The sequence below is a fragment of the Pezoporus flaviventris genome, unplaced genomic scaffold (genome assembly GCF_033815535.1).
Source record: "Pezoporus flaviventris isolate CSIRO_AGI_PZ_B2104156 unplaced genomic scaffold, CSIRO_AGI_Pfla_v1 ptg000031l, whole genome shotgun sequence".
NCBI classification, from domain to species: Eukaryota; Metazoa; Chordata; class Aves; order Psittaciformes; family Psittacidae; genus Pezoporus; species Pezoporus flaviventris.
This window is the reverse complement of record NW_026892579.1, coordinates 19,882,807-19,909,021: the sequence shown is the minus strand read 5'-3', so window position 1 is coordinate 19,909,021 and position 26,215 is coordinate 19,882,807. Positions and strand designations below refer to the sequence as shown.

Genomic DNA, 26,215 nt, shown 5'->3' with positions numbered 1-26,215 from the left:
TTCTATTTCCTGCTCATACGGATAGCTGTTACAAATTTTATGTATACCATTACACAAGAGCATGTATAAAGTAGAACAAAATTTCCCAACAGAACTCAGTTTTATATTACCATGTGAAATGTGAAACTTGCTTACCTAAGATGTATTTCTATGCACAAGTTATTTTTTTCACTTTCAAGATGGACTTTTTCTATGAGAAAAAATGATTGACATTTTATAGAATCGCATAATGGTTTGGGGCAGCTACAGCTTCTCTGGGCAACCTGTTTCAGTGCCTCACTACCTCACAGGAAAGAATTTCTTCCTAATATCTAATCTAAATCTCCCCTCTTTCAATTTAAAGCCATTTCCGCTTATCCTGTCGCTACATGCCGTTGTGAAAAGTCCCTCTTCAGCTTTCTTGCAGGCCCCTTTTAGGTACTGGAATTTGCTCTAAGGTCTCCCAGAGCCTTCTCTTCTCCAGGCTGAACAACCCAAACTCTTTCAGCCAGTGTTCAGAGGAGAGATGCTCCAGCCCGCTGATCATCTTTGTGGCTCTCCTCTGGACTTGCTCCAACGTGTCCATGTCCTTTTACGTTGGGGGCTCTGGGAAGCTGAATGCAGTACTGCAGGTGGGGTCTCATGAGAGCGGAGTTAGAGGGGAAGAATCAACTCCTTCAACCGTCTGGTCACGCTTCTTTAGATGCAGCCCAGTTGGCTTTCTGGGCTGTGAGTGTACATTGCCAGCTTGTATTCACTTCTTCATTCATTAATACCCCCAGTCCTTCTCCTCAAGGCTGCTCTCGATTAATTTTCTGCCCAGCCTCTATTAATGCTTGGGATTGCCCTGACCCAGGTGCAGGACATGGCACTTGGCCATCTTGAACTTGGGCCCACATATCAAGCCTGTCAAGGTCCTTCTGGTTAGCATCCATTATTTTCTTTGAGAAGGGGGTTTGAAATTGTAGTTATAGTTTCAGATCAGATTGCACCAAGTAAATGTTACGTATGTGTTAGAAAGTTTGAATTGGAAGCCTTAGCCTGTATTAAAAGAGCAGAAAAAGCTCTGTAAATATTTGTTTAAGTTTGTGCTTTTTTTTCTTCTGATTTGTGTACAATCTTCCTCTTTTAGTTGGAGAGCAATTATGGATAATTTGATGACACATGATAAAACTACATTCAGAGATTTGATGAGTAAGTATTTATTGATGTAGTGACTTTTCTTGATGGGAAACATTAGAAGAGGGAAAAATATCCTGAAAACATTTGTTCAACATTAATTTCAATCTGTTTGTTCAGTGGTTTTCATGTTTTCTTCAACTATTTGTCTCTGGAGTTCCATAAGTAAGATAACTGGAAGTGAGAGAATTTGAGACCATCCTCGCACACAGTGAATTTTGCCTGTATGGCTAAGTCGACTAAGCAGACCATGTGGGATTATTTTTTATTGAAGTTTTATTTGATTGCTTGTTTAAAGATCTGACACTAGCTCTGCTTAAGGAAAAATTGATTCTGTACATTCTAAACATCCGAGTACCTGTACCTGCAAAATGTGTGTTAAAAAAAAAGTCTAAACTCTCTCTGAAAAACCCCTAAACCCAGGCACTACTGTGTATACTTACAAGATTTAGAATCATAGAATAATTTGAGTTGGAAGGGACCTTCAAAGGTCATCTAGTCCAACCCCCCTGCAATGAGCAGGAACCTTTTCGGCTAGATCAGGTTGCCTAGAACCACATCCAGCCTCTGGTCTTGAATGTCTCCAGGGATGGTGCATCCACCACCTCTCTGCGCAACCTGTTCCAGTATTTTACCACAAGAGTTTTTTAACCCCCATCCAGCCTGAATCAACATGCATTTTAAATCACTGTGGTTAAAAATACAAATTGCAGAACATACAACATCTTAATATCTGCTTTTGAGCTGCATTAATGCAAAGGAAGTAAGAGTCATTTGTGCTGTAGAGTGAAACAGAAGGGAAATTTTGAAGTTCATCTCTATACTATGTGTTTTCTCTTTCAGCACGAGTGGCTGTGGCTCAGAGCAGTTCACTCAATCTGTTCGCTAATCGAGAAGCAGAGCTGGAACAGCGTGCTATGCTACTGAAGAGGCTGGCTTTTGCAATTTTTAGTAGTGAGATAGACCAATACCAGAAATACCTTCCAGACATACAAGGTCAGTAAAAATACATCATTTAGTGGACTTCTGAACTCTGTTGTGAACTAAAGAATATTTGTATGACAGGGTAACAGCAGGTAGTTTTCTCCCCTGGAATATCAGTGTGCAGTACTGTTCCCATTGCTGGATGCAAAGTTTCTGCATGTTTTGGTTAGAATGTTCTCAGTCTTAGACAATTAGGAACTACAGAGACTTCATTATTGCCAGTTGATTTTTATCCAGGTTATTTCACTGATCTGTCAGTTTATACCTTGATAATATGCTTGGGTACCTGCAACATGGGTTTTGACGTGAGTGTCCAATGTATAAACACCTACCGACTCAGAATAAATGGAAGGGCTGAACTTGAAGTTTTGAATTCTTAACTTCTCTGTCTGGTGGTTCTATTTTTCTTTTTTGCTGTTCTGTTTATCTGTCCTGATTGTCACTGAAGAATACCACTTCAAGTGACCTTTTACTTTAAGAGATTGGGAATGGGAGCCATTTGGTTTTATTCCAAGATGATGCAAATAGTTGCAGCAGCAGCTTCTAGCTATATTATCTTTTAGTGCTACCAGTGCAGACACTTTAGTCTTTTCCTCCATATGGAAAGACAGTTTCATCATCTTTCTTGTTTCGTTTGTTCTTGGATTTATTCTTTGGAGTTTTATGGTTTTCCCTCAGTTAAGTCAGTAGCTGTGTTTACTATATTCAAGATATCGGGTGGTTTTACTGGTCTGAACTGCAGAGTGCATGTGTTGGTTTGACTGAAAAATTTCCTTATGTATGTGCCTCTGTATGTGTTGAACGCTTAGAGGTGAGGTGGTTATGATTAAATAAGAACATATTGTCCCTCTGTAATGCCCACTGTACTATGATGATGCAGCCCTTTAATAGTAACAATATATCCTTGGTGTTCAGGCTGTTGTTAGATTGTTTGGAATCTGTTAAATCCACTTTTTGTAATGAAACTCTGTAAGATGAGCAAAACTCCCAGATGTCTCATTCCATTTATTTGGAGAACTTTAATCAAAATGTGCAACTGCACTGTTTTGAGGTTTCTTTTGTCCGCTGCTTGGTGAAAATGGTTATTTTTTATGTTGACAGAGTAAAGCTGTAGCAAAGTACTGAAACAGTAACATGGCAGATACTTAAAATAATGTAAAAATGGAGAATAAATGATGGAAGGAGAAAATGTGAGTTGGAATTACTCTGAACTGAGGAAAACTTCTTGGCTTTTTGTTTCAGAAAGGCTGGTAGAAAGTCTCCGTTTGCCACAGGTGCCCACCCTTCATTCCCAAGTGTTCCTGTTTTTCAGAGTATTGCTTTTGCGAATGTCTCCACAGCATCTTACTTCGCTTTGGCCAACTATGATCACTGAACTGGTGAGTTGCAGTTAGCACTCATGATTTGGAGACCTGGTGCAAATTTGAGACATAATCTTATTCATCCTCAATGTTTTTAAGAAAATCCCTTCTAGATACTGTGTGTGTAAACATACAATGGACACAAGTTGAAAGCTGCCTTATTTTCATAGTCCTAATGACTGGTTTTTGCAGTGAAATACAGTATCTGTTGGCTTATGCTATTAAGCTGTTCAAATGTCTCCTGAATTAAATTTACATTTGCACTCATTGTTTCTTGCTCACTCCTACTTCAGTTTCTGCCTACGTATGTGTGCCTTCTTCACCATTCACACTCACAATCCGTTCAGTTTTCCACGTTTCTGTTTGCCTGATCATTCAGGTTTTTTTCTCCAGCAATGAGGATGAGAACCCAGGTAAAGGAGGAGTCAGAATCCATGTTGTATTGGCATTTGATGGTCATTCAGATCACATTGTGGCTGAAATTTTGTAACTAGATTTATACAAGGCTCAACTCAACTTTTTCCAAGTAGTGGAGAGGAAAAGTCTCCAAGAGTTTTCTTAGTCAAGAGCCAGTTTCTTATGTCCCTTGTGCTACTCAGATTATATGTAGGATGTGAAAGAGCTTTAGGGTGCAGTGTCTACTAAGTTAAGGGGGTTATTTCATCATCCAGGAATGGAAATAAAGCTCCAAGCAGTTCCTCTAAGGTTTATTACTCAGACATCCCTGCAGAATTTTCATGAGTCACAGTCCATAAAAAATGGTATTAAAATGTAGCATTTGATCTTTAGGTGCAAGTGTTTTTACTGATGGAACAGGAGCTCACTGCTGATGAAGACATTTCCAGGTAAACTTACAAACTTCCTACTTGTTTAACTTGATAACAGTCTATTGGCATATTGACCTATTGGGTCATCCTTTAGTATAATTTGCCTTAGAATTGGCAAGCTCCAGTAAGAAAGACAAAGGGTAGTTCAGCCTGGCTGCAGTACCACAGATATACTGTTCAGGACAAAACAAAAAAATTCCACTGTCAGATTGCTCATAAATCATGAAGATATATTATCCAGTACAGGTATGTTAGTTCTTACAGTGTCTTTCTGCCTAAAATGACACTGCTTCTGCAATTAGCATATGCATGGTATGACTTCATAGCTTTTCTATATTATACGCTTATTTAGAATGAGACTGATGCACTTTTTTCTTTGTCTAAATAAAATTGTGGTTTCTTCTAGTGTTAGACATAAGGATGAGGTAGATATTTTTTTTGTTTTATTGTCCATTTCTATCCTATCTACCTTCTGCACAGTAAGATCCAATTTCAGTCAATGCTAGCAGTAGAATCAGACTTCTCAAAAGGACAGGAGGAGTTATTTGCCCAAGTCTTGTTCCTCATTTTTTTTCCTAGATTCTCTTTGTTCTTTTGAAGAATTTTTTCCCTAAAACAAAGTAATATCAACATGACTTCAATTTTAAAGTTCTGCTTTGATTTATGGATTCAGGATTAAGTTGGTAAATAAAGGGCTGGATGTTCATAAAGGCAAGTAAGAAAGATGAAGTTCCCATAATGGCAGAAGGCTGTTGTGACTCACCTGCCTGTTATCATTCATTTTAGAACTTCTGGTCCATCTGTTGCTGGTCTGGAGACAACGTACACAGGTGGCAATGGTTTTTCCACGTCCTACAACAGTCAGAGATGGCTGAACCTGTACTTGTCCGCTTGCAAATTTCTGGACTTGGCCCTGGCTTTACCATCTGAAAACCTGCCTCAGTTTCAGATGTAAGTAGAAGATACTGTCGTTTAAGTTCTTAGATGTTTCTCCATGCCTCTTGATAATAAAAATTCTAGTATATAAAAAGTCTTCCTACTTCCTTTCTTTTTCTGGCCTTCACCGAGGCCAGCCCACAGTTCACTCCCTCCCAGTGTCAAAGTGGCCCTCAGAGCAAATGATGCTACCCACCAAATGTGTTCAAGCTGGTTTGATTTAGCATGTGGCAAGAGGTTCTCCACACTTGCTAGCTAATCAGTAATAGTGATTTATTCAAGTATCTTATTTTTTCAAGTATTTAGTTGCAGTAATGTCTAAGTACTCAAAATACACCCACAGGTCTCAGTGACTAATGCATGAGATCAGAGGACTGTATGTCATCTCAGCATGACTCACTTAAATTACTCCTGCATGATCTGTCTCAAAGATGTTGCAACAAACCTGCTTGTGAAGGGGACCCCATAGGTTTTTCCTTGGTCAGTTTGTGTTTATGTGTGCCCACTGCTTCGTCAGTGCCTCTGCAATCCTGTTTTGTTGGGGAAAAAAGGGTGTAAAACAATTGTCATTTGCTGAAGACCATGGAAATGAGAGACCGCCAAGGACAAAAGAAGGTGGCTTGTCTGTTCGTTTTCACTTCAGTGGTGACCATGTGAGAGCTGCTGCCCTGGCACAGCTCAGTATGCTTTTGGTCACCTCTGATTATCCTGTTACTTAAGAGATGCCCCTGTGCACTAGAGGGTGGAAGGATTTGCATGCACTGTGTCTGTTTGCGCCCTGTATTATTTCTAAATCTAAAGCTAATCTTAAGGGTTCCTTCGTTTATTTTATTTTCTGGGGATTTGGTTCATAATTCTTTCAGTTCTCCAAGCTGTCCTAATCCCCATTATTAGGCAACCTAATTTTATTTAGGTCATTACTGTGGATTGCTACCTTGGAAGGCATGGGAGTGGATGGAATGGTGCATTTGGTCTTGTTGGCCTATGAATAGGTAAAATAAATGAGTTTCTATTAGCAACAAAGTATATTGAGGAAGTTTTTTGTGCTACATAAGCATTGCAAATACACAGCTAAACGTTCTATGTAACTTACATACTTTATAATTCAAAATTGCCCCCCAGTTCTCCTGCGCACAATGAGGATGTGAATATTACTTGTTTTAGCTTCACTGCCTTGTCTTACTCTTAATATCCTTAAATACTTCAAAGAAACTCTAAAGGAAATCAACAGTGCTACTGTCTTGAGGGTTTCACCTCCCGCTTTTCAGAATGTGCTTCTCGTATTCTTTCTTGTCTGATTTTCTTGTGGGGATGGGTTCTGCTCATGTGTGTGTCTTTCCCCAGCACCTTCCCGCCCCCCGCCCCAGCCTTTTCTTTGATACTTAACTACATTTCCTCATCCACTCATATTTTTTGATCTGGAAGAAAAAGCTACATGTTCAGTAAGGATACTGTCTGCTTGTGTTATGACAGGTATCGTTGGGCTTTTATTCCGGAAGCGTCTGATGATTCAGGCTTGGAAGTACGAAGACAGGGAACACATCAGAGGGAATTCAAACCATATGTGGTGCGTCTAGCAAAACTGCTGCGCAAAAAAGCAAAGGTACGTTGCTTTCTTCCAGTTCTGCTTTTCACTGGAAACTTTCATGTACAGTAACTTACAGCACTGCTTCGTTTTGGATATTTTCTTAAACAATGAAGAATGGAAAAGAGTTTATCTGGTGTGAGGGATTCCCACTGGAGTAATCTCAAGTCAGCATCAGGGAAAAATCACACAGAATCATAGAATCAACTAGGTTGGAAAAGACCTTTAAGATCACGAAATCCAACCATTGCCTCAGGACTGCCAAGTACATAAGCTGAAAAAACCCCAAACCAACCAACCAACCAAAAGACCCCAAACCTTTTATGGTCAAATAAAAGACTATGATCGGTGGCTTTGGAGTTCCCAATTAAAATTATTATTAGTATTATTTGAGAAAAAAGTAAAATATGCTTCACTGTCTAATATATGTAACACAAAATCACTTTCAGATAGCCAGTCACATATGTAGGTACTAGTATAACAACCTTTAGAAGTAGAAAAGCAATTTTGTTAATAATAATCACATTTAAACATTCAGAAAACTTGCATTCTTAAACATAACAGAACCAAGAATTTTGGGACTCTGCAGGGCCAAGGAGGGCTGTGTTCCTTCTCTGAAGCAGTCATGATGAAGTGAAGGCAGAGAGCAGTAGAAATGGTTCTGGGGGATCTTGGCTGCAGTCTCTAGGGTGGGAGTGGAATTGGAGTTGTTATGTTGGTGCATGAGGCAGGTATTTTAAACCCTAGTTTTTGTGAGGTGGGACCTGATGCAGTAATGAACCTGGCAGGAGCTGGCCAAGCCCTGTCCCTGGGAGTTCTCTTCTGCTGCCACAGAGACAGAACATTGTCAGCTACTTTGCTCTTCCTGCTCTGAGAACAGAGCCCCCCTGGGCATGTGCTTTACCAGGAAAGGTTGCTGGGTGGGCAGGGAAACAGGGATGAAGCTTGAAGTGGTATGTGAGAAAGCTTTGAAGCTACGTTCTTGGATTTCCCTCCAAACAGATTGCATTTTCAGGGCTGTAGCACTGACAGCTTACTGTAGCTGCTGAATTTACAATCTCTAATGTCTTTACTGACTAAAGAAACTACTGACATATAAGTGGCTACATAAAATTTAGGGATAACAGCTGTAGGCAGATCTGAACTATTCAAGCAAGGCTGAGAACTATAGGGGATAAAACAAGTATCTGAAGCACATCTGCATTCCTCATTTAATTGTTTTGGAACCATGAAGATGGGACTAAATTTCTCTTCTCACATATATAAAGGAATAACCAGTTTTAACTGACTGCTAGTCGGGCATAGCCTCTAACCCTGCCGTTTGCTGTAGTGTGCTGTCATACCTGTTAGAAAGCTGTCATGCTCCAGACATGCTCTCTGCACGAATTACAAATTACATATGATGTATAAAATATGAATGCTGGTAAGTAATGTGTGTTGAGATGGATATCTGAAGTCAGGACTTCCACAGTATGCTTCAATAACAGAGAATTTCCTGGAACCCCCTAGTCACGGCAGCAGTTGCACATTGTGAACCGTATCTAGGGGTATGATGAGGAGGTAAACATGAAGTAATGAGTATTGACTTCCAGGCCATTTCTTCTTTGTGTAGAGGAGAATACTGTTACATGTAGCTGTGGGTTTTTCTTGGAAATAACTTTCTGAGCAAAATGTTCCAGTGGGTCTTAGTTTTCCTTCAGGGCACTCTGACCAGTGCTTAGATTCATGCAGTATGATGTTGCTCAGGCTCTGTTGTCTGGAGGAAACATGCTTAAAAACCTCCTTCAGCACTACTGGCAATAAACAGAGGAACAAACTGGCAGCGCTGTTATTGTCAAACAGTGTCTTGGCCACACAAGCTCCAGAGTCTGCCATTTTTGGGCCATGGACTTTCTGGGGACGGGTGATTTTCCCATCTGAAGCACAACACCCAACCAAGCAACCGCACGGCCTTCACGGCAGAGTATGATTTTGATATATGAAATGCAGTCTGAAAGTTCTCCTCTTTCCTTCCACAGGACAAACAGGAGGACTTTAAGACGGTGGTTTTGGAGGGAATGGAGATGGCCAAGCATCAGGTGAGGGTGGCCTTTGATGCTTGAGTTGTGAAACAAGCTTGCCATTAAAACTACCATCACCTCAAGGCCCTGGGCAGTATTTAGCTTTCAGTAAGAACTGAGAGGGATCAGACTTACAGTAGGAGACAAAGTTGAGAGACTTTTGAAGTGAGAGAATTATGAGGGCCCTTAATTTTGTAGATAACCTTAAAATTTTAAGTTGGTTTCCCATGTGAAAAGATTACAAAAAGTTAATGTTAGTTCTAAGGAGAATTATGATTGCAAATCATTGCAAAATTAAATACTGATTTTTGCCAAATAGCAGGTGTGAAAAGTACAATCCCTAACAGGTCTCTGCCAAAATAACTGTCAAGTATCTGAGTAGTTAGTGTTGTTTGCTTAGCAGATCCTGCCCTGAGGAAATGTCTTGGGCAGATTGTATTTCCTGGTTCAGAGGGAGAATTAGTATTTGCATTTGCAGCCCACTTACTTGGTGCTGTGGAACACTGACACTTGCTGCATGCTGGAGGCACTCCGTGCTCACCACAGGGTGATACAAAGTGTAGTAGAGAAGTGCTGAAAAGCCTTTCTTCTCAGTCATACATGATGTTTTTAAAGGATAAACTTTGAAAACTGGTAGCTTTATTCAAAGTGGGAGGCATCAAGAACTCTTTCTGTGTTGGAATTCAGACTTGCTTTTGTTCTAGTTCATTGTGAGCCTTTCTTTTCCTGGGGCTCAGAACAAGAATAGTAATCTTCTGTGACAGGGAGCCAAACCACCAGGTTAAAATACTCTAATACAAAGCCTGCTCTCTGGGACCTATAGGGGCCGTGGATGCCTTCCTCAGCAGAGGTGGATCAGGATTTGGCTCTCCTTGGTGTGGCCTTTCTGCTTCTTTTCTCCTTCCTCATGGAATAAAACCCAGTATCGCTAGAACTCTGGTTCACAGTAACAGCTTTCCCAAGTCGTTTGTCAGTAGCAGACCAAACAAGGTGTTTCTGGTGGTGATAGCATCTTATTGTCTAGATTTTAACATCTTTTTTGATTCAAAGAAGAAAAGGAAATGAATGAAGACTACAGTTACAAGAAGTTGTAAGTGCTCAGTTATTTTAGTTGACACATACTTAAGGCAACCCTAAACAGGGTCACAGCAGAATGCTGACACTGCCTGAGAGCATCTGGTGTGTGACTGCTGCCTTTGCTGGTAGGGTTCCTGAAATTCTCTCCCTTGAAATTCCTCCATGAAATGGAAGGTGTGTGTGTAACTGAGGTCATCTGAGAACACACAATGAGCAACTGAACCGTTTTCCTCTGAGGACAACTTGTGTTTGCTCAGAGCCTCCATGTGTGTTATTTCTGGTACTAAAAGATACTGAAAACTCTGAACTCCAGCTTCAAAGTGAAAATACTTCATTTCTGTTTTAACTTCCTCTGGGAATTATTGTCACAAATGCTGCACTAGGGTGAAGTGTGAGTGATCAGAGACCAGCCTGATGTGGGAAGCGGCAGCAGGAGGACACAACTCCCCCCCCACAGCCACAGCCCCACATAGCCACTGGCTATGGCCAGCTCAGCCTGCTGGCATTAGCCAGCACCAGGAGCTGCACCGGCAGCATCTCTGTGGGGCAGGTGCCAAGGGCAGCCCCGGGCTGAGGCAGTGCACTCAGTGTTATTTTTACTAGTGCTTTTTTTGTCCTGTATTATTTCCCATTTATCTGTATTTACAGAAAAACCCGGAGGACGACAGCTCAGGGAAAACACTAAGCTGGGAACCAGGCCACTTGCTTTTAACCATCTACACTGTTCGCAGCATTGAGCAACTTTTGCCTTTCTTCAATGTACTCAGCCAGGTTTTCAACAGCAAAGTCACAAGCAGATGTGTTGGACACTCAGGGAGCCCTGTCCTTTACCCCAACTGCTTTCCAACTAAGGACATAAAAATGGAGAACCTTAAGCTCTCCAGCAAAGCAAGACAGAAGATAGAAGAAATGGTGGAGAAGGATTTTCTTGAAGGTATCATAAAAACATGAACCCACCCAGTACCGCTCAGCTTATATGTAGTGTAACTATTTAAAGGAAATACTGTATCTTTCCCAGTTGTATAGTATTCTTTTCTTACTTTGTATGTAATGAAATACTTAATGTTGTATTTAAGTTAAATATTTGTAAATAAGAGAGAAGTTCTGGATGTGGCCTGAATCAAGTTTAAATATCGGTGGCTCATATTGATTATGGTGCCTACTATTTACAGTACATGTTTTGTTGTCTTGAGTTCTGTCTTTAAAAAATCCTAAAAAATACAAGGTGCACATTTTTTCAATTTGTTTCCAGTTTATTTTTGTCTTTTTTGATCCATTGGAACTTGTGCTTACTTAGGAAAATGCCATTATGCCAGGAGTTAATACAGGACTACACTGAAAAATCTGTTTGTCAGAGGTAGATACCCTGAACTGAAATATGCAGAGAGTAGGTGTGTATTTAAAGTATTACATCCCCTTGGCCCTAGCCCTTTGCACTGCTGGCAAGTAGAAAGGGCCACAATCACAGAATTGTTTGGGTTGGAACAGACCTTGAAGATCATATAGTTCCACCCCCCTGCTATGCGCAGGGACACCTTCCACTAGACCAGGTTGCTCAAAGCCCTATTCAACCTGGCTTTGAACAGTGCCAGGGATGGGGCAGCCACAGCTCCTCTGAGCAACCTGTGCCAGGGCCTCACCACCCTCACAGTAAAGATCCATTTCATTACATCTAACCTAAAGAAGACAAACTTGTCTCTTCCTTCCCTCTTCAATGTGATTATAAATGCTATTACTATGAATTACTTTCTAAGCAATACTTTAATTTCATGAAAGTATCTAATGAAGATATTATTGCAGTAATACATTATTATTTGCAAATGCTCTTTTTCATTATGTTGAGCGGAGGCTCTTGAGCTGAGGCAAACTGAACCTGGGGACCAGCCTCTGCCTTACTCAGTTTGCCCCTAGATGATTCGGTTGCTGGGAAACATGGGGATCTGTAAGCAGAGTCAAACGCAGCTGCTGCCAGCTTTCTGAGGGTGTGGGAGTTGGATGTCAGGCACACCATGACAAGAACCTATGAAATAAGCTGGGTGGGAGGTGGAATTCCTTACAGGCACAACTAGGCCCCTGCCTATCAAGAAGGGAGTCACCAGCTTCAGAAGTTAGACAAACTCAGGGCAGGAGGGAAACATTCAGCATCTCATTAAGAGGTAAGTTGCTTATAGAGGTAAAGAATATTCTGTTCAGTTCTGATCAATTCTTTCTGCTCTCAGGAAGGATTTTGTATGTCCACACTAGGAAATGGTAAAGAAAGGAGTATTTAAAAATAAGTCAAGTAATGAATGTTAACTGCAGTTGTATCACTCATTATATGGGCTGGGGTGGTGCTCCTTTTCCACCAGCGAGGTGGTAAACAGCCAGGCTTACTTCATGGGCCAGGGCATCCGCATTCTCCTGTGGAACATTTTAGAAGCTGGTTACATTGGTGTCAGCATGAGCTTAGAGCAAATCTGTGATATTACAGCAGCATTTCCAGGCAAGTGCTGGAATGCTGCTTTTGCTGCCAACTTTCAGTTCATATGTGGACTAATTCTTAACAGGAGCCAAAGTTTGCTTATTTTTTTTATTTCATTTCGCCTCTTACAAAATCGTGTGGTTGGGGCTTCTTTCATAACTCTCCTAAAAAAGAGTTCTCAGAAAGCATATTTTCTTTTCAAAGCATCTACTGTCAAATGTGTCTTTCTAAACATTTAACTTTTAAAGATAAACACTAAGAACATTAAATATAGAATCACAGATTCACAGAATGGTTTGGCTTGGGAAGGCCCTTAAGATCATTCAGTTCCAAACCCCCTGCCATGGGCAGGGACACCTTGCACTAAAACATGTTGTCCAAGGCTATGTCCAGCCTGGCCTTGAACACTGCCAGGGATGGAGCATTTACCACCTCTTTGGGCAACCTGTGCCAGTGCCTCACCACCTCACAGTAAAGAACTTCTTCTTTATATCATTTTTATAAATAAAAGAAAATCCAAAGAGACTTCTGGTGATCACTAAGTTGCTTTCCAAGTTTAGCACCTGTTCAGTGTGATTAGATGAGGAGTATGTAAACATACTACTTCCTCCCATCACCCAGTGCTAAGCAGAATATTGTTTGACATCATTTCATACACAAGTTGTTTAGGCTCTGACCTGTGTGTCTGCTTCAGCGTATATTCGAACCACATCTTCTGTTCCTGATGGACGGACAAATGCTCGTGACAATTTGTACTTCTTTACAAGGGCATCAATTTTCTCCTGCAGTCCTGGGGGTGTAACTGCTCGCCGTTCTGCATCTGTTGTGTCAATGACTCTCCTGTCTGCAACCTGCAGCATCAGAAGCAGCCAATTTATTTGTGTGCTGGAGCTGTACAGTGACAGCAGAATGAAAAAGGTCACAGGTAAGACAGAACTTGAGGTATCGATGCACTGCACTGCCTGAAGAAGAGCTTATTTGGGGCTAAACTAACACTTTGGGATCCCTAGGCTCTCTGCTCAGCATGTATTAACCAAGTCCTGATAGGACTCAGCTGCTCGGTTTCGAAAAGGGCTCAGTTCTGAACATGTCCCCTTGGCCAGCCTCTGAGCTGAAACTGCATCTTCTTCCACTAGATCAGAAAACTTAAGCTCTGTCCTCTGGTTAATTTAGAGCCCAGAGCTCCCTCACTGCATCCAACAGAATACTGACACATGGGAACCCGTTTGGCTTATGCTCTTTGTCTGAATATTGGCAAAGATAAAGGAGAGCTTCAATACTTGAATTATACAAAGTGGCACAGCAAGAAAAATCCAGCTGCCATGAAGTAGGGGCCTTAGAAAAACAGGATTTTTCTAATCTGAAACTTAAGAGAAAAATTCTAAGTCAAAATTTGAACAGCTTTGGTCAGGTTTTTCCATTTACCACAGCTGGCCACTATTTCATACAATTAGTATCTTAGTCCAAGTGAAATTCTGGTCCCTCCTTGGGTGGTTTCATGGCTTGTTTGGCCTTCTGCCCTGTTCCAGCTTTAAACTAAAGGTTATCTAAATAGATGCAGGCAACAGGTGCTCATGGCAGGGCCCCAAGAGCCTGCTGTCACTTGAGCCAGCATGGTATGTAACTCACCTGAATTTTGAGCAGCCGATTTGGAAGGTCAGTGTAGACAGCATCCCACTGTTGCACAGTCAGACCTTTCAAAGCCAGGATTGCTTCGATAACCAACATGTCTGACACAGCATCTCCAACAGTCTGTTAACAGGAAGGGAAGAGACACTGGAGCAGCAACAGCGAAGAAATGAAGGCAGTAGCCTCTTAGCTGAAAAGAGTGAAAATGCAGCCAGGCTGACCTGTCCCAGTCTGGGTAGCTGAAGTAGTTTGGTTGGTTCGTTTGGGGGAGTGTTTTGGTTTTTCCTCCTTACCACAAAGTAAGAAGGAGGACAGCAGCAAACTTGTACTGCTATGCCAAGGACAAGTGCTAGTCCTCGCCTCTCCTAAGGAGGACTGGCAGCTCACCTTTGTTCTGGGGTCATGACAATTAAAGCTGGCACTGCCCCAGATGAATAACATCTGTGCTAAGACAGGGACTCCCAGGGCTGTGTGGGCATGGGCGCTGGAACACCCCCAGCCTCCCATTCCCCCTCAGTGAAAAACATAAGACAAAAGATGACTTGCTCTTGAATCATGAACAAGTCCCATCCTATCACTGGGACCCCATGTTATCCTGTTCCCTCTTTGGGTGGTGATGTCAGAAGCCTGCACCAGCTGAAAGCAGTCTACATCCACTCACTGAGAAAGCATTACAACTTTCTAAAGAGAGATGACTGTTCCTGCCCTTTTCTTCCTGGCCTCTTGTATGATGGCAACCCTCTTCCTGCACAGCAGGCCCTGGGGTTAGCCTGACTGATACTCACAGTGTTAGCCCCATGGCTGTCACCACAGTGATTTGTTTCTCTCAGTTTTTACCTGATTAATCAGGTCAATCATGTTTTCAAGCATCTTCGCCGCTTCTCTCTTTTCATTGTCTTTCTCCTCTTTTGCCAGTTGTCTTATTTTAGTTTCAGCAGCTTTGCTAAATAACACCTAGAATTAAACAATAACAACATGTCAAGATCAGCCTATGTCACAATCTAGGGTATGTGCAGCATACTTTTACTGTTGAAACCAAAATAACAATCAATCATTAATGTTTGCTACCATGAATTTCAATCCCCACATAAAACAGAGGAATTAGTGGCAATGCTATGATAAAGACAGAACGAGGAAACAAGTCTGTTCTCAAACAAGGACAGGACATTTCATTTATAAATGTAATCACAGAGTGAAAAGACCTCCTTCTCTAGCTAATCCAGCTAACTTTTTGTACATATTGGCAGAGCATTACATGCTCATACTCACCGTTCCATGGCCGTTTGCCTCAAAATAAACACCAACATCAAACTCCTGGGCCTTGTGATGCAAGTGTTTCACTCCTGTTTTAACGCAGTGCACAGGTACCTGCAGCAGAGAAAGGTAAATGTTACAGACTCTCTGCAGTAGGCAGGAACCACAGGCGAAGTGCTGGCAACTGAGCACCACCCAGCACAGACTGTTACAAACCAACCTGTGTCTCACAAGTACTGACTCCCCACAGCTAGAACTATCCCCTAGTTCTGCAGACCCAATTAAAAAGAAGATTTATTCAAGGCTGATATTTTTTTTAATAAACAAACCTGCAAGCCAAGAAAACTTAATTCGTTTTAAGGTTTCAAGGAACATACCCAATTTTCTATGCAAGCTGAAATACCACCTTACTTCAATTTATGTAGTGAAACACATTTAGCCTGTTGCAAAAAATTAAACCACCAGTGTCAAAGTATCAATGAGCCCTTAACTGCTCACTTTATGTGTTTGCTACAAAGTCCTCAACTTGTTCTAGCAATAAGAAGGGATTCTGTTTAGCTTTTGCCAAACTTTTTTTTTAACTAGTAAAAGCTGACCAGGACTTTTTCAGTTCTGTTCTCTTGTGTCTCCTTTACCACCATGAACTTAGTTGCTTCCGCAGGTTTGAAAGAGTCATTTATTTTAGCCTAGTTTAAATCTTAGCAATCATAGTATAGCAGCATTTATTTTAAGAGTAAACAAATTTGCAGTAAACAACCTTTGCAGAAAACTACCAGGAAAAAAAGGAGAATACCTTCAGTGTTTCCTCAAGATAGCGTGTGGAACTCCCGTTGGCATACGCTGTCTGTACCACTGCCATCTTTAAAGTCTGTCCCACCTGAGCAAACCGAGCAGCAAACAGCTTTACTGTCCAATAGGCACATAGCCAGATGAGCAGGATAAATGGAAGGATAATCAAAATCATTAAACACAGGTTCTCCTACTGACACATAAAACTCCTAGGCACCAGATGAAGGCAACAGCTCACAGATAACTTCTATACGTTTAAGACAAATTAATTCTGTTCAAGTCTTTGTATATCACAGTTTTTTTGTGGATGGCATAAAGCAGTTTAAGGCTTTCCAACCCCCTTTTCAAATTCAGCAAGGTCAATGCATGGCCACACACATGGCATTGCATGAGGCCATACACACAAGCAGTAATATCGAAACGTCCAGTGCAAAGCAAGCAAAGGCTGGTGGCAAGCACAAGTTTTCCTCACTGGCCAGCTTCTCTGCCACAGGGTAAGAAACAAGCTGGTCTCCAAGAGCACAAAACCAGGAGACCTTGTGTAGGTTTGGTATCACAGACACCAAGTCTAAGAGGACTTCTGAAAAAGAAAAGCTTTTTCTATCTCCTGTGAGGAAAGGATGCTATATGGCAGATAAGGATTTTGGAATGAGGACATACAAACTCTTTGGCTGCCACAACCAAGTTCTCATGCAAATGGAATGCCCACAAAAAAACTGAAAGCTTCACAAAAATGCTGAGAGAAGGACTAAACCCAAAATACATGAAAGATACCAAAACTAAGAGAACGGAATATCAATACTTAGTACACTGAAACTGGAAAAGTTCTTTCCCACTAAGAAAAGCTTCTAGGTTAAAGAAAAAAAATCAGTGCTCAGATTTTTATTTGGAGTATGGAAGTCATACCCTTGTAAAAACAACATTTGGCCCTAAAAACGAGGTTCAGGACTGATCTCCCTTTAAACTGCAATCACTTTAGATAGAGGTAGAGACCACATACGTACAAATTAATACAGCTTCCTTACACTATTTTACACTTTACAAATTAAAGTGTCAACATTAATTTTCTATGTTAGAATTACCTTGGCAAGAAGTTCTTTAAGGAAGATACTAATTAAAGTTGCTATTTTATCTCCATCGATTAGGTGGAAAAGGCCAGTTGCATCCTGATAGTAATAAATAATTCTGTCTGCATCACCATCAAATGAACAGCATCTCTCATTGGGCTTCATGTCCAGCCCTAGTGTACAGAATTACAAATGAAAGAGAGAGAAAAAAAAGATACAAAATGTTTAAATTGGTGCCAGTGTGGATCTCATGTGGAAATTGGCTCTGTGCAGACGCACACACAAAACTAATGCTCTGAAACAGACATAGCTTTCATTAAGAGAATCAAAACAGGGATGCTGTATTGAATGCAACTGAACAGTGCATATTCACATCAAAAATATAAATATTAATAAAACAAAAAAACAGGTTCTCTAAATAATTACTATGCTACACCTTCTCCCTAGCTGTGTATGAAAATAAGTCCCAGAACTACTGTGTGTAGTCATAGCTCTAGATTTTGGAAATAAGCGCTGAATGTCAGTTAAAAACCTTGAAGCAGCAGAACTCCCACCCCTTTTCTCATGCACTTAGTCATCACAGAGCACACCAAGATACATGTCACCACCTCCACCATCTTAACATTCAGACCAGATTGTCAAACAAAGCCAGGCAGAGATGTACTGTGCTCCTCCAAACCATTCAGATTAACATAGTCGAGGGATGTGTCAAACCCAGGCATACGATCCTCTCCATTGCACAAGCAGAACCATTCGTACAGTCACTTAATGAAAACAGGGAGCTCAGCTCACCCAAAGATGATACACCATTACTAGACCCTGCACTTTCAGATCTGGAGAGGAGGTGAAAGGAGGTGAAACTGATTACGTACCTCTAGGGGGTTTCTGGTGAACCTTCACAAAATCTGCACCACATAAGTGATTGAGTTTCTCCTTGGTTCCATCATTATATAGCTGAATTAGCACCTCCTTTGGAAAGTAAGGCTCCATTTCTGATAGTTTCAGGGCTCCTATTCCATTAGCACAGTCAATCTTCAGGTGCTTCTGACTCTCTCCAGAGCTGGAAGACTTAGCACAAGGGAAGAAGGGGCAAAGTGAATTCATACCCTAGTGAAACCACAACTAGAGGCATGCTGCATTCAAAACTTCAGATCCAGACAGGATAACAGACAGAAGATACTGATTTTGAACATCTGCATGAAGAAGACAACACCCAGTACTCACCTGTTTTATCAGTTCTGTAAAAGCTTTGGATAGTTTTTCATAGTAACCTTCCACCGTTGCTTTCCCATACTGCCCTTGAGTGTTTTGACAGCAGACCATGTAATGTAGCTGTGGTGTTGTCACCAGACCATAATCTAGCATAAAGGCACAATATTCAGAAATAGCATACTAAATTAATTGCTCCTTAAAAGTTGCACAGTATTTGCTATTCTCAATAAACAGACAAATGCAGTGCAGGAAAACCATATGAAAGTTTTCAGGTTCTGTTAGGACAAAATAACTCCCCCCCACTCTTTGCATTAAAGCCATACAACTGCCCTGAAAGAAGATCATTACTAGCAAAAATGGAAACGACATCTGGGCTACTGGTTTAGGTCTGCATAACAGAGTCACATTTACATAAAATTTACATCAGATTAGAACTGCAAAAGCTTAACATACCATGGTACTGACCACCTAGAACAAAGATACCATCTATGACCGACTGTGAAAGTTTCTCGCTGCTTGGCCTGGAAAACAACAAACAGAACTGTTAACCTCTGCAGGAGACACTGATGTATGAACTTGGGGAAGAAGCACATGTGGAAGAAGACTCTACAAGCTTCCTGCCACTAGACTTAGATTTAATATGAAGAACTCTATACTTTTACCTATTGTAGGCACCTGCCAATATAGAAGCCTGAAAGCCACCACCCCAGAAAATTACAAAGGCAAGTAAACTGCTGAATAGATGTGGATGTTGCACTGTACCCATCAAAAATAACCCAAACCCACACTAAATCATCCTGTCCAGAAACATTGCTAGGTCATAACTATTAGGGAAGCTGATACAGGAACAGCATTGGAAAACTTTTTTCTATTTGCTATAATCATAAATTAACATGTAGCAGAGTAAGCATAAAGAAAAAAAAGTAGCATAATCTGGCTGCAGAGGGCTGAACATTCAAAAGCACCAATGAACAAAACGTCGGCACTCCCATAAAACCAGCATACCTCCACAGCATTTTGAATTACCTGGTATCTCTACCAATAAAAACTGAAGCATCCTTGTGCTGGTTCACTGCTGCTTTTTGGCAGATCGTAATTATTGTTTGTTGTAATTCGTGCTCCTCTGCATTTGCTAGCTGTGTGGCATACTCTTCCCAGGAAGGGTGCAGCATTTCTCCAAGAGGATCAACCAGCTTTACACCATTATCTTCCTTAGAAGAAAACAGAACAAAAGATAGTAAGCTTAGAAGGGAGAAACTTGATAAAATCTCTCTGAAGACAGCCGGCACGTGATTCCATCATATTGCTGCTTTAAATGGGGAGCACTTCTGGGAACCAATAGCTTAGCTGTCTACTTAAACCTCCTTCAAGCCCCCCAGAGTAACATAACCAGCACATTATACTTAATATACCAACTTTCTCCTCCTTATAATTTTGGTATGAAATTGATCTGAGATAGAGATTATAATAACCTCAAATGCTCCACAGCAGCAGCAGAAATCTAAATGTCTGATTTGTAACTGCTACATCTCTTTATTTTTTAAACTTGCAGATTGTGCTCAAAGGTTCATCTCTTCTCAAGGGTACTCTGCTACTTTTCAGTCTCATGGTCTGCCAGTGAGGAGGAGCACAGGAAGCCAGGAGGAAGCAGACGCAGGACACCTGACCCAAACTAGCCTAAGGGGTATTCCATACCACAGCATGTCATGCCCAGTATACAAACTGGGGGGAGCTACCCAGAAGGCTCAGATCGCTGCTTGGGTCAGGCTGGGTATTGGTCAGTGGGTGGTGAGCAATTGTACTGTACACCACTTGTGTTTATTGTTTGTTTTCCTTACACTTTTAGTTTCAGATTCTCTCCCCTTGTTATTTTGCTTAGTAGTAGTACTACTTTAGTTATTAAACTGATAGTAGTAGTTAGTACTTTAGTTATTAAACTGATCTTATCTCAATCTCTGGAGTTTACATTCTTTCAATTCTCCTCCCCATCCCACAAAGATGAGAGAGGGGGGTAGGAGCAAACAGCTGCATGGTGCTGTGTTACCGGCTGGGTCTAAACCACAACCATAGGTACAGGGAAAAGTAACTTCAAACATGCTGGAGATGATATTTACAGGGAGCAGGCCAAGCATATGCTTTAAGTGGGTCCAAGTGTCTTCAGGATCTGGTCTCCTGGTACCACGAAGAACTTTGACTTCACCAGATTGATTACATCTACCTTCTTTTCAAAGGAAAAGTTGTTCTTACTTCAGGATTGTGAGATGCTGTAACCATGATGCCAATAGTAGATGCCACAGCTTTGGACCTGAGAACTGCCAGCAAACCCATGCGGAACATTACGTGATCAAGCTGTTCGGCCTTGGTGCGAAATCCAGCAGTGCCATACTGCAGTGTAAGTCCAGCAGGTTTAGGATGTAATGATGCGTATTTTTTAAGGGCTTCACAATCCATTTCTAGAGAAGGAAGTAACACAGATGCAAATGAGTGAAGACATTGTACTTACTTAGTTTCACATTCTGCAATTTATTTTATTTTAAAGCCCATAGGTATCTTAAACCATTCGCATCATAGAATGGTTTGGGGTGGAAGGGACCTCAAAGACGATGTAGTTCTAACCCCCCTACCACGGGCAGGGACACCTTCCACTAGACCAGATTGCCCTTAGCCCAGTCCAACCTGGCCTTGAACACTTCCAGGGATGGGGCAGCCACAGCTTCTCTGGGCAAAGAATTTCTTCCTAATGTCCAATCTGAATCTACCCTCCTTCATTTTAAAGCCATTGCCCCTTGTCCTATCAAATCTCTTGGTGGAACTGAAAGGGGAACCACTACCAACCCAATCCTTGAAGGAGCCTCTACATTCCCAGTGCAGCACTAGATAAACACAGCTTCACCAGATCACGAAGGGATGATGTGATTTAGGTGAGGAGAGCCACAATTTCCAATTGGCTGGATCCGGGAATCCTAATAAACCTATTGCAAAGGGCTGGCCATTTCTCCCTGTAACATGCCCCCTCGGTGCACCTGGTCATATAGTAATTAACTTCTGAGTACCGAAGCAGCCTGTCCTCCCTTAGGGAACCCCCCAACACTGATGTTTTACCAGCATCGCAGCTCTGCTAAGGTAACTCTGTACCAACCCACCCCGCCAACACTACAGCCTTCACCCCGCCCCAGCCACCTGAGACCGGGGAGAGCGAGCCAGCCAGCCACAGGCCACCATAACCACACAAACAGCTCCAGCAGCCACCTCCCTGCACGGCTGCGGGCTTCGGGGAGCACCCAGCACCGCCACCCGGGCCCAAGGGGACCGGATCCCCCTCCTCCGCCGTCTCACCGAGAGCCGCTCTCCCCCCAGGTCCTACCGCCACTGCCGCTCTCCCCTTCCAGTCAGCCTGGTCACGCCCCCAAGCCTCGGCCAGCCAATGGCAGCGCGCAGGGCGGGCACGGTACTCGTACGTGGCACTTGGGTCACGGCCGCTCGCCAGCCTGCGGCGGAGGCGGAGGTCGGGAAGGTGGGACGGGGCGTGTTGTCAGGTTCCCGCGTTCCCCGGTACAGCCGTTCCGGAGAGCTGTAAACGTTAACTGCAAACCCGCCGTTAACGTCAGGACTGGGCGTTTTCGTCTTTAACAGATCAAAACTCCCCGTGACACCGGGCCTCGTCGGGGCAGGACCGGCCCCTCTCCGCTGACTGCGCATGCGCGCCGCGTCTGTGGCGCTGAGGTGGCGGCACCAAGCTGAAAGGTTTATGGCACTTCGTCCCCTCAGCGTCTGCCACCAGGAAGGCGGCAGCAGGAGGAGCCTGCTTCCCTTCGCTTCCCTTCTCTCGCTTCTGCTCCCGGTAGCGGCTGTGCTGTACCGTGGCGTGTTGAAACGCGCGGCGTAGGTGAGGCATCTCCATCTTGGTTGTGGAACATGCCTGTAAGGGACTAACTCTAAGCACTTTTTAGCTATTTAACCGTCCTCTGTCCTTAAGTGACGGGGTTGACCAGCAAAGGCCGGCTTGTTGGGTTGCGTGGTGTGGTGCTGAACTTAACTGTGTGTTAAATCCCTCTTGTTCCAGGTGTGTGTGGAGAGCAGCGTAATGGCTGTCACAGTAAGAGTTGTCTGGAACTCAAGCTGATAGAACTGGAAATGCTCCTTTCAATGTTTCCCAAAAAAGGGGAAGTAAATCCCAATGAGGACGCTGTCCCCAGCGTGCAGCGCTACCTGAGAAACACTGATGAAGTTCTGCCCCCGCAGCTCGAATATTCAGTCGCTATTGATGTAGGAGAGGCAAAGGTGAGAAATTCCATGTGTATGTGTCCATGTGTGTTGGATTTTCACTCCTTGTGCACATACTTACTTAAACTCTGCCCTAAAAAAAAAAAAGCGCCACCTAATTTCTGTTTGTTGCTTCAGAAGTCAGGAGTAACAAAAAAAAAAAAGTATTGTTTTTTATCATTTATTTGAGTCCGAACTTCCTTTGAGCAAGAAAGGCTGATAGAATCACAGATAGGAATAGACAACCAGCACCAGTGGTATGCGCAGCATTCACAAGCATTTAACTAGGGTTGTGCTTATATCAGGGTTGTTGGTTTACTGGTTTACAAAGAATTGTGTGTTACAAAGGCAATGCTGCCCCTGTAGGAATACGTATGTTGGACTTTATATTATCCTAGGAAAGCTGCCCAGTAGTTCTCTCTTTGACCCCTTGCCAAGTGTACCGAAATTCACTGATCTGTATCTGAAATATGGTAAAGTTAAAAATAGCCCCAAATGGCAGAATACTATTAAGAAGATTCACACACTCAAACAAAGCCAGCCTATGAATAGGGAAACAAAACTTACTGCATAAAGGAGTTCCAGTAATTTATCTGCTTCAAGAAAAGGTCATATATGACAATGAAGTGATGCAAATACTTGCGTAGAGAACTTAAGTCTGAGTGCATAATGCTGCAGTAACTGGAAATTGAGAAGAAACAAACACAATCTAGAAGCCATTTTTCTCAGAGTAAGGACAACTAAACATTAGAACAATTTACTGGGTAATGACGCAACCTCATGATTATTTGGAAACTGAAGTACAAGCTTAGGTCTCTTGAAAACACACCCTTTTACTGGCCTTCAGAGAGAGGTTTTATAAACTGTGCAGGGAGGGCTTGTGCAGGAAGAAATTTTTTTCCATGGCAGGTTGTCAAGGAACTTGGAAAGGTAATTGGTCATTCCATGATTCACTTCTCTCTCTGCAGGACTAATCATATGATGTATACTGTAGTGAAGGTCCCCTAATGGTAGTACACAGGTGCCCCAAGCACTGAGGACTTGTAAATCCTCTCCTGCTCTTGACCTAGAGGCAGGGCTTGGTTGCCAAAGAACTGAGGTGCTCCATTTTAAGGCACTGTAGGAATATCAAGAGAAATTCAACAGCCCAGGGTTTGTAGGAGATTATTTTACCCAATCTAGAGGTTTCCCTGGCCTAAAATGCATGTAGATCTTCTTATCCCCTATAATCCTGAGAATGCTTCCTCTGTTAGGATGAATACTTGCTTAAAATAATGGTAATAATACATGGAATCATAGAATGGTTTGGGTTGGAAAGGATTTTAAAGCTCATCTAATTCCAAGCCCCTTGCCATGTGCCTCTAATCATAAACACTCTCCCATATAACTCTTGGCCTTGTTTTCCTGGTGTAGATCCCGGGAGTTGTCTGAGTTTGTTGGGCAGCTGTGCATTTGGTAAGGGACAAGGTTCTCAGAAGCCACTTGCCCCTTGACTGACAGACTTGTCGTTTATTGCTGTAGCAGCACCGAGCACATCCTGAGTACATGCACTAGAAATATCCCTAGAAGGTAAGTGTGTGCCTTCTTTCTAGCAGTACCTCTAAACAGCAGAAGAGAGCAGCCTTGATATCATTAGGTACATTGGGAAAGTCACAGCATGGTGCAATAAAAGGAGCAGACAAAAAATACATTATGGGGACAGAAGGAAAGTGGAAATAATTCCAGTCATAAGGATACTGCAATCTTAATTACATTTCCTTGTAACCTGCTTTTGACAGGGACAAAGAATCTAACAGGGCTTTCAGTAGCTGCAGAATTAATTTTCCTTTTGTGCGTGTGTTCTGGTTTTTAAGGGAAAAGTGGAACTGCAGGTACTGCTGCCTTGTACGTACCCCCATGTAGCTCCTCAGCTTTTCACAAGATCAGATGCGCTGCACAGACAGCAACAGCTGGAAATCAACACTCATCTCGCTTCTCACATGAGCTCTTTGGATTCAGGTGAGCTGTGTGTATATGTGAAGCTGTGCAGTGGCTGAAAGACAACAGCCTGCCTTACTGGGAAAACAGCAAGATCTCTTCTAAAAGTGCCTCAGAAAAAGTGGCAGTTAAAGAAAAGTTGTGTCTATGTGGATCTACAGCCATCATATATATAGGCAGGAACTGAGGAAAAAGATTTTTGACTGTGCAAAGAAATTAAATCTGACTGGCTTCTGCCTGACAGGGAAACCTGGTGTCATCTGTGTGGAGGGACTGTGAGAACACTGTAAAGAGTTCTGGCGGGTTATTAGGTATCCCAACTGGAAGCATATTTCATGCAAGCATGTGGAGAACACAGAAACAGAGGGAAGCATCAACGATCTTCGGCTCTTTCGTGCTTTCGAAGACCTGCAGTTTCAGGCACATGGTGATTATGTCCTGAGGAATGACTACCACATAGATCTTGGCCAGATCCTAGAATTCCTGAAACAGCATCAAAGTGGACACATTTTTCACATCTTATTTGATGTGATGTTGAAGGCAAACTTTCAGACAAGAGAAACTTTGGAAGGAATTCTAATTTTGGACAGCAAAAGATTACTCTAACATTGAAATACTGTGCCTTACAGCTACCGTGAAAAGGGAAACAGTTTAACATACAAAAAGAATAGTCAAATAGTTCATTTTAGCTTCTCTTCAGATTTGCCCCGTATCTCTGAGAGGTGTTTGCTTATTTTCTGTGACCCTAGAATTGGCATTTGTCACTATGAGCCATACCCCAAAGTGCTTGCAAGGTGATAAACATTCCACACTGTATCCTTAATTTACACGCTGCTGTCTTGTCATATCTGCTGTGTGTTATTAAGTTGCAGTGCAGACCTGTAGTTAACTTCTGCATACAGTTGTGGGATACCAAAGTGCCTGCAGTCACAGCTGAGCGTGGTTGCCAATATAAAAGCACACACAGCTCAAGGAAATCTCACTGCTGCATTCATGGGTTAGTGTCTTTTGCTGCTTCACAAAGCATCTGCTCTCACTTCATTCAGCTAATCCATGAAATGCAAAGGCTTATGTCCAAGCACGGGAACAAGTTTTACTTTTTAAATAAAGGGTGGGGGGAAGGAGGAAGAAGCCCATGTCACCCCATTCCTTGTACACTTTAGGTAGTACCTATGTAGTTATATTGCCAATACCAGCATTGTTGCAGTCCTCTTCCTATCATCTCATTACACGGTCTGGTTACGTTAATAGTAGTTTTTCAGCTGCCCAACTCATGGCATTTTATATTTACATTATTAGGTCAAGCACCTTTGAAAAGAAAATGTGTAAAATGAGACAAAACTTAGTGTTTCCTCTGTTTTTTCTCTATGTTACATAAGGAAATACATGTAAAATACGGAAAAATGAAAGCCCTATATATATTTTATATATTAAATAAAAATACATGTAATTTTACCCATCTTTTCTCTGTGAAATTAGTACTGAGAGAAAATTTTCCAGCAGCTTTTAACAGGAAATGATATTAACAGCTCGTTAGGCAACGCTTTCCTGAGGGATAGCATGTTGAGTGTGTGT

General features: G+C 42.1%; 3 protein-coding genes across 10 annotated transcripts in view; 2 read left to right on the top strand and 1 right to left on the bottom strand.

Moving 5' to 3' along the window:
- Positions 1–11,229, top strand: part of DOP1A (DOP1 leucine zipper like protein A) — a 64,409-nt gene extending 53,180 nt beyond the window's left edge. For 4 of the 8 annotated variants that reach the window (XM_061460394.1, XM_061460396.1, XM_061460397.1 and 1 more), the window contains 8 exons: positions 1,112–1,173; positions 2,002–2,154; positions 3,385–3,521; positions 4,293–4,348; positions 5,117–5,281; positions 6,740–6,869; positions 8,870–8,929; positions 10,637–11,229. In XM_061460394.1, coding sequence (XP_061316378.1) covers positions 1,112–1,173; positions 2,002–2,154; positions 3,385–3,521; positions 4,293–4,348; positions 5,117–5,281; positions 6,740–6,869; positions 8,870–8,929; positions 10,637–10,939 — 1,066 coding nt within the window. In that variant the 3' untranslated portion in view covers positions 10,940–11,229. Of the gene's footprint in view, positions 1–1,111; positions 1,174–2,001; positions 2,155–3,384; positions 3,524–4,292; positions 4,349–5,116; positions 5,282–6,739; positions 6,870–8,869; positions 8,930–10,636 lie in introns of those variants that run through there. The other 4 variants (XM_061460400.1, XM_061460401.1, XM_061460398.1 and 1 more) reach the window with 2 other exon arrangements.
- Positions 11,230–11,365: 136 nt separating this feature from the next.
- Positions 11,366–21,841, bottom strand: PGM3 (phosphoglucomutase 3). The gene is made up of 13 exons (XM_061460402.1): positions 21,737–21,841; positions 20,648–20,853; positions 19,427–19,611; positions 18,854–18,921; positions 18,413–18,546; positions 18,061–18,256; positions 17,204–17,361; positions 16,126–16,209; positions 15,348–15,446; positions 14,916–15,032; positions 14,079–14,201; positions 13,127–13,300; positions 11,366–12,388 (listed from the first exon to the last, which is right to left on the bottom strand). The coding sequence occupies exons 2-13, from the start codon at positions 20,849–20,851 to the stop codon at positions 12,302–12,304; spliced, it is 1,629 nt and encodes a 542-aa protein (XP_061316386.1). The 5' UTR covers positions 20,852–20,853; positions 21,737–21,841; the 3' UTR covers positions 11,366–12,301.
- Positions 21,842–22,466: 625 nt separating this feature from the next.
- Positions 22,467–26,092, top strand: RWDD2A (RWD domain containing 2A). The gene is given in 4 exon segments (XM_061460392.1): positions 22,467–22,681; positions 24,517–24,675; positions 24,678–24,774; positions 24,777–26,092. Coding segments are annotated over 4 exon segments (873 nt in total). The 5' UTR covers positions 22,467–22,534; the 3' UTR covers positions 25,247–26,092.
- The last annotated feature ends 123 nt before the right edge of the window (positions 26,093–26,215 follow it).